Below are 8,090 nucleotides of genomic sequence, written 5' to 3'. Positions count from 1 at the left end.
CTCTTTCAAGCAACGTCCTTCCCCTCACTGGTTCCCTCCTCTAAGTACTGAAATGTGCTCATCATAAACAAAGTGAAACAAACATCCCTTGTCCACTTTCCCTCTTTTGCTGTTGCCGGGGTTTCCTTCCCATTGTAGTCAACCTTCCAGATTCCTGACTCTCTGCTCATTGGGTACATTTTCTCGCCTCCTATTTGCTATTCAACTGTTGTAGTCTGGTTTCTACCGTATGACTCACTGGAAACTATGCTTGATCTAAAACTGCCAGAACTAATGGTCACCCAAGGATTTCTGCAATCTGTAGTGGACGCTGCTGCTTGCTCCTGGGAGGCAGGGGTGGTACATTTTAGAGCAGGAACCTCTACTCCCTTGGTGCTGAGCCCAGCCACAGAGCCACTCACTAAGGCTCTCAAGGCCAATAGGTTAGTACCCAGTCCCCATTAGTACCCACCAGTGCTGCAACTGTGTGGGCCCAAGTCCATCTCCTCTAGACTCCATAAGAGCTGGAGCATCCTTCTTTTCAACCCTTGAAACCCACAAATTCCATACCATCCCTCCTTAGGATAATGCTTCTCATACTTCTATGTAGGTATGAATTACGTGGGGATCTGAAAATGCAGATTCTCATTTATTGCACATGGGATGGGGCCTGTCTCACAAGCTCCCAGGTGGTGCTGATGCTGCTGGTGGCAGGACTGCGGTCTGAGTAGCAAAACTCTAACCAGTCTATTCTATTTACCCACTGGGCCCAGGCTTTACAGGTGAGTCTCCTCTACCTGGCAGCTTCTCCTCTAAGCTCTGAAATACATGAAAAGCCTATTAGGTCCCCACCTGGACGTAAAGGAGAGCACTGACCTCATCGTTACAGCAACTTTCCTGAGAAGAGGCTGAGACAATTACCTTATCCTCTTTTCTGAAGCGCAAAACAAAATCAAAAACACAGGACAGCTGATTTCTCAGTTGGCCAAACATGTGTCATTAAATATTTCACTCACCTGCCTAGCTTTTCTCCCTTTACCTGCAATTTTTACTACTCGCTTGCACTCTGTCCATGGTTCTTTTCTCTCTTCACTCAATACCCTGTCCCTAAGTTGTCACATTCATGCCCATGGTTTTCTCTCTTGTAGAGGCTGACATCTCCCAAATCTCTAAATCCTGAGATCCAGAGCCATCCTGCAGATCACCACTTAGTGGACAAACCAAACTCGTCTGCCCCCTGGAACGTGCCCCTCCTCCTGCATCCCTCCCTTGGTTAATGGTACCACCATCCATCAAGCCAGGAACTTGGGATTTATCCTTGGCTCCTTGTTCACAGCCTTCCGTCCTGTCTGTTGATGCTCCTGAGAGGGATGTCTGTGGATATGGCCGGCATCATTCCTTTCCCCTGCTCTTAACAACACTCTGCTTTTCCTTTGGCAAACTATCCATCCCCTGCATGGAGCCTTGCTGGGACTGCCAGGCAAGGGCTACACCAATCAGATTCTCTCTCCCAGGACCTGGGATCTTGAGAGAAATGACAAAAGTCTGACAAATGGTTGAAGCAGATTTATTCTGATAGTGCCCTAAAGAAGTCACCCCCAATTACTTTCTGCTATCTCTACCCACAGAGCTGCCCTGACTTCTCTTGTTCTTGGGGCTGGCTATTAAGACTTTCCTTTTGTAATTTGAACTCCCCCTGTCCTTCCAGTAAATTCCTTTTATGCTTAAATGAGACAGTGCCCTCACTGTTTGTACTACTTATATCCAAAGACCCTAATCCATATACTACCTCCTTAAAATCTCGTCTCCTTCTTCACTGTAAATGCCTTAGTTCAGAGTCTTTCATTTCTCCTCGGGCTATTAAAATGCCTTTTCTAAACTGGTCTCCCAGTTGCCAGATTCTCCTCCTACAGTCACTCAAAAAGTATTTTTTGTGATCTGGCAGTTTTCCACAGTGCCAAGTGCTAGGAATCTAATAAAGAGCCAAACAGACGAAGTCCTAGTCTTCACAGAGCCCAGTGCCAAGCAGGTAATACTTCATCACAAAAACATAATTCTAGACAGTGGCTCTGTGCTACAAGCCAAGAAGCCTTCGGATTCAAGGGAACTGGGGGAAGGGGGGAAGGGGCTTTCAGGCAGAGGGGACAGCTCTAAGATGAGGGGTTTAAGGAACTCACATAAGGCCAGTGTAACTAGAGTGGAGCAAAAAAGGAAGGTGGCCCCAAACGAGACTAGAAAGGAAGCAGATGTCAACTCATGCAGTGCCTTGTAGGAGATATTAAGGATTGGGGTCCTTTCCTAAATTAAATGGAGAAGGCCATTAGAGGAGTTTAAATAAATGAGTGCCATGATCAAATTTATTTTGATTAAAAGAGCATTCTGCCTCTAGTGTGGAGTAAGGGGCTGGATGTGGGGAGACCAGTTAGGAGGTGACAGCAGCAATCCAAAGAAGAGAGGGCGAGAGCTAAGATTCAGGCGGAGGACGAAGTGATGGAGGAAGTGAATGGACACAAGGATATTTAACAAGTAAAACCCCTGGGACTTGGTGATGGATTGGACATGGGCTGGTGGTAAGGAAGAGGAATTGAGAAAGAATCCTAAGTTTTTGGCTTGTAAGCTAGATGGAAGGTGGTGCCATTTTCTGGGATAGAAAATACTGAGGACCAAGGTTTTTAGGAAGAGTGGAGGGAAGATCATGAATCCCATTTTGCTCATGTTGAGTCTGAGGTGCTATTCACATCAAGGAGAAATGCTGAGTAGCGAGATACATGGTTTGGGGCTAGAGATATAATTTGGAGTTATGAATATATAGATAGTTTTCAACGCTCTAGGTGTGAGTGAGATGAGGGAGGAAGTCCAGGGGAGCCGAGGACTAAGCCTTGATGGACTCCAGCATTTAAAGGCAGGGGAAGAGGATGACCTGGCAGAGGACACTGAGGGAAACAAGGAAGGAAGAAAACCAGGAGGTCACTCTTCTCTTCCTGAACCACACCTGATCATGGCCCTCCCTTGCTTAAACTCCTTTGGTGGCTAATGTCATTACCTCATCTTCCCCCAATGAGGTTCAATCTCCATAACATAGCATGCAAGGCCTCTATAAGAGAGCCCCAATCAACTTCTACCGTTTATTTCTCTCTTCACTCCCCACCCCCATGTATCCTAGGATACAGACACTTCTTACAGGTACCCAAGAGTCAAGTACTTAGAGACTAACCTTCAGATTTAGCACATGCAGCAAATGTCCTTCCTTTTCTTTTTTTGGAGAGCCCAATGGCACCTCTTGTGAGAAGTCTTCACCAGCTACCTTAGGAAGAGTTAGTTATCGCCATAGAATTTCATTCATATATTTTTTAACAACACTTAGGACATTGTGATATATTTGTGTTTGCCTAAAACTGTAAGGTTCTTTGGGCTAGGATCCTTATTTGTTGTTTCTGAAAACCTAGCACAAAGGAGATTTGCTAAATAAATTAATCTATTATATATTTTTATCTTAATTCAGTGGTTCTCAGCTGAGGATTTTCCCCACTCCCTACCCCCCGGGGACATTTGGCAATGTCTGGAGACATTTTTAGTTGTCACCACTAGCATCTCGTGGGTAGAAACTAGGGATACTGCTAACCATCCTACAATGAATAGGGTAGCCCCCACAGCAAAGAATTATCTGGCTCAAAATGTCATAATGCTGAGGCTGAGAAACCCAGTCTTAGCTGATTGCTAAGTTAAATGACTTCTATTTATGCTGTAAATTTCCAGGAGGATATTTTTCTTCACTGAAATGAGCACCCAGGCACTAATATCATTGATTTTAAGACCTGCAAGTGTACTAGTCATTCTTTAGAGCAAGTTTCTCAAACTTGACTGTGCATCAGAATCACTTGCAGGGCATGTGGCTGGGCCCCACCCCCAGAGTTTTAGATTCAGTAGATTTGGGGCAGGGCTTGAGAATCAGCATTTCTAACAAGTTCCCAGGTCATGCTGATGCTGCTGGTCTGGGGCCCACACTTTGCAAACCACTGCTTTAGAGAACCTCAGGGTTTATCACACTTTCCTCCATCAGAGGGCATGCCCAGAAACTTGAGATGCAGCTTCCCTGGACAGCCAGGCCCTTCCTGTTCTTGTATCTCCCAGCCAGACACCTGGAGCTGCATCTGGTGGCTGCCTGGCTGGCAGCACCTGAGACTCAAAACACACCACATTCCAGAGAACTGATAAAAGCTGCCAGCAGGGCAAGGAACCAATCTCTCTCCCTTCTCCCCCACACACATGGGTGAGCCAATTATGGTCCTGAGGTCTAGGCCCTTGAAAACAAGGTGACATCCTGCCTCCAAGATCCATATCCAGCTCCTCAGAGCACCTGTATCAGAGTCACCTATGGGGTTTAGATTCGTGGGCCCATCCTCAGTAATCCCGGGAGTAGGCCAGTGAATCTGCATTTTAACGAGCTCACTACATCAGTGGCTCTCAAAGTGTGGTCCTCAGACCAGCAACATCATCACCATCCGTGTGTTAGAGATGCAGATTCTCCCACAGGCCCCCAGGCCTGCTGAATCTGAAACTCTGGAGTGGGCCCAGTCACCGGTGTCTTAACAAGGTCTCTAGGTGATTCTCTTGCACAGTCAAGTTTGCGCACACCTGTTTTAAATTATTCTGCCCCTCAAGTTTAACCTCTGTGGATTTGGACTGTTTTTCACTTCAGGTTCTAGATTCCTTTCCTACCTACATATGCCAGAAACACCCACAGGCAGCAAAGCGCCCCCCACGAAGGCCTCCCTGCAGGACCTTTGTATCCAACGAGAAAGCTGGAGCGCGCGCCCTTGTTGAATTTGGTCATTTCTATCAGGGAGGGCCCGTCTCGCTCCATCTGGCAGGGCCGTGGTCACTGAGGAGGTCTCTCTGAAGCCCAGAGCCGGGCCGGGTAACCTCGGGCAGAGGCGAGGTCGTGGGCCGTCTTTTCGGAGGGCACTTCCCCGGCGTCCCGCCCCGCGCTCCTGCGTAAACACGCGGTTCCCTCGGCAACGCCTGGAACCCACGTCAAAGGCTTCGCGGGCTCCCGGGCTACGGCCACCGCTCCGGCGGATCCCCACTCCCGGCGGCGGCCTCGCCCGGCCCGAGCCACCCTCCGGCTGGCGGCCGCCCCCCGAGCGGGATGAACAGACCCGCCGCCCCCGCGGGGCCTCATGGAGAAGCCGCCGCCGCTCCGCCCGCCGGCGAGCCCGGCCTTGCTGGGCAGCCCGCCCCCCGGCGCCCCCTCCCCGGCCGGCGGCCCTGGCGGCACTTCCTCCGCGGCGGCGGCGGCGGCGGCGGCCGTGCTCTCCTTCAGCACCGTGGCGGCCGCGGCGGCCGCGGCGCTGGGGAACCAGAGCGACGGGAGCGGGGCCGGCAGCGCTGGCGCCCCGGCTGGCGGCGGCCTCGGCGGGCACGAGGCGCCGGGGGCGGCGGGGAGGCCCCCGCTGGGCCCCGAGGCGGCGCCGCTGCTGTCGCACGGGGCGGCGGTGGCGGCGCAGGCGCTCGTCCTCCTGCTCATCTTCCTGCTGTCTAGTCTGGGCAACTGCGCCGTGATGCGGGTGATCGTGAAGCACCGGCAGCTCCGCACCGTCACCAACGCCTTCATCCTGTCCCTGTCGCTGTCCGACCTGCTCACGGCGCTGCTCTGCCTGCCCGCCGCCTTCCTGGACCTCTTCACGCCGCCCGGGGGCCCGGCGCCCGCCGCCGCCGCGGGGCCCTGGCGCGGCTTCTGCGCCGCCAGCCGCTTCTTCAGCTCGTGCTTCGGCATCGTGTCCACGCTCAGCGTGGCCCTCATCTCGCTGGACCGCTACTGCGCCATCGTGCGGCCGCCCCGCGAGAAGATCGGCCGCCGCCGCGCGCTGCAGCTGCTGGCGGGCGCCTGGCTGGCGGCGCTGGGCTTCTCCCTGCCCGGGGAGCTGCTCCGCGCGCCCCGGGAGCCCCCGGCCGCGCAGAGCTTCCACGGCTGCCTGTACCGGACCTTCCCCGACCCCGCGCAGCTGGGTGCGGCCTACAGCGTGGGGCTAGTGGTGGCCTGCTACCTGCTGCCCTTCCTGCTCATGTGCTTCTGCCACTACCACATCTGCAAGACCGTGCGCCTGTCGGACGTGCGCGTGCGGCCCGCGACCACCTACGCGCGCGTGCTGCGCTTCTTCAGCGAGGTGCGCACGGCCACCACCGTGCTCGTCATGATCGTCTTCGTCATCTGCTGCTGGGGGCCCTACTGCTTCCTGGTGCTGCTGGCCGCCGCCCGGCAGGCCCAGGCCACGCAGGCCCCCTCGCTCCTCAACGTGGTGGCTGTCTGGCTGACCTGGGCCAATGGGGCCATCAACCCTGTCATCTACGCCATCCGCAACCCCAACATTTCGATGCTCCTAGGGCGCAGTCGGGAAGAGGGCTACCGGACTAGGAATGTGGACGTTTTCCTGCCCAACCAGGGCCCGGGTCTGCAGGCCAGAAGCCGCAATCGCCTTCGAAACCGCTACGCCAAACGGCTGAGGGCCTGCAGCAGGATGTCCGCTTCCAACCGGGCCGTCGGGATCGGAGGGGACGTGGGCATGTGGGCTCGAAAAAATCCAGTTGTGCTTTTCTGCCGGGAGGGGCCACCAGAGCCTGTGACAACAGTGGCCAAACAGACTAAATCCGAAGCCGTGGATACTAGCCTCTAAGAAGGGTTGGAATGCGCAGCTTGTGAAGGCAAATTTTCACTCGCTTTGTTTAATGACACAGGATTCCGGGGAGAAGCGTGTATTTCAGAAAGCCAAACTTTAAAAAAGAGACAGGCGGAGGCTTGCCACCTTCTCTGAACAGCGTAGAACACCATGTTCCCTCCTTCTAAAGTGCCAAAAGGAATGTAAAAGGCAAAACTTAAAACAACTTAAACCACACAACCATGCATTGTGAACTTAAGTGACAAAAATAAAAGTCACAACTACTGAAAAGCTCATATTACTGGAATCACACTGTGAAACAAAAAAATTTATTTGAATGCAACCTGTATGTGTTCAAATACAGTGTAAATAGAGTTTCAGGAAAGAATGGAGACCCTCGGAATTGCTTGAAGTCCCCTCTAAATCACCAGCATTCAACAAAACTTCAGATTTTTAGAACTTGCACCTCCAACACATGCTTTGGGTGCTTAGGTTGGGAGCAGGTAATTCTTATCCTTACACACTTCGGTGGGCTCCCCTCCCCCAATAATCTTTGTGGGAAATTTAAAATTCATATCCCATTGAAAACCATTCTAGAATTTTGAAAAGGTGGTTTATTGCTATAAAATTTAGCCATCTGAAGGGCAAATAGAAGTATGAAAGTAAAGAAATGGGGCTGTTTAAAAAAGTGTTCCAAGATTATACTTTAAAATGTTCCAGGTGCCGGCCGGTTGCGTAGCGGTTAAGTGCTCGCGCTCTGCTGCTGGCGGCCGGGGTTCATATCCCTGGGGCGCACTGGCATAGCTTGTCAGGCTATGCTGTTTTGGCGTCCCATATAAAGTGGAGGAAGATGGGCACAGATGTTAGCCCAGGCCTGGTCTTCCTCAGCAAAAAAAAAAAAAAAAAAAAGAGGAAGAATGGCGTGGATGTTAGCTCAGGGCTGATCTTCCTCACACACACACAAAAAAAGGTCCCAGTTGAGGGACATGTTATGCCCTAAACTGTCTGCCTTGGGGGCTCTGAGGCTTTACTCTTACTTGAACCTGCTACCAAACAAGGTAATTTGGGATGCTGTGCTCAGAATGCTTTCACATTAAAAAAAAAATAACTTTCATAGTAGAAAGTCTGTCTTTTGAGATAATTGATTTTTGGACATAGCCAAAAATCTCATTTGAAGTCAAGTTGATTGACTCAGGTGAGTAATGCCACTTTTTTATATATAAAATATGAGAGCTCTATGAAGTAACAAGATTGGTTTTCCTATATAGTTTTTAAATAATGAAGATGATTCTAAAGAGGAATTCTAGAAATGTTTTGAGAAGTGGCGGCATTCTTGGAATAAGCATAGAGCTTTCCAAGAGGATTATCCTCTCCTACATTTGGAAGTTTGGGTACATTTGTTTAAAAAAAAGTGGATTGTTGCTTTATAGACATACCTTGCCGAAAATAACATAG

General features: G+C 51.1%; 1 protein-coding gene across 1 annotated transcript; it reads left to right on the top strand.

Moving 5' to 3' along the window:
* The first annotated feature begins 5,068 nt into the window (after positions 1-5,068).
* Positions 5,069-7,518, top strand: GPR135 (G protein-coupled receptor 135). Its single transcript, XM_058567927.1, has one exon. It carries the CDS (start codon positions 5,160-5,162, stop codon positions 6,651-6,653), a length of 1,494 nt encoding a protein of 497 aa, XP_058423910.1. The 5' UTR covers positions 5,069-5,159; the 3' UTR covers positions 6,654-7,518.
* Positions 7,519-8,090: the final 572 nt, after the last annotated feature.

Source organism: Diceros bicornis, chromosome 24, assembly GCF_020826845.1.
Source record: "Diceros bicornis minor isolate mBicDic1 chromosome 24, mDicBic1.mat.cur, whole genome shotgun sequence".
Taxonomy (NCBI): Eukaryota; Metazoa; Chordata; class Mammalia; order Perissodactyla; family Rhinocerotidae; genus Diceros; species Diceros bicornis.
The sequence above is the reverse complement of the archived record's forward strand: the minus strand, read 5'-3'. Positions and strand labels throughout refer to the sequence as shown.

What these genes read in the sequence shown, in the direction of transcription:
- GPR135 (XM_058567927.1), top strand. Translation starts at nt 5,160, where the DNA reads ATGGAGAAGCCGCCGCCGCTCCGCCCGCCGGCGAGCCCGGCCTTGCTG.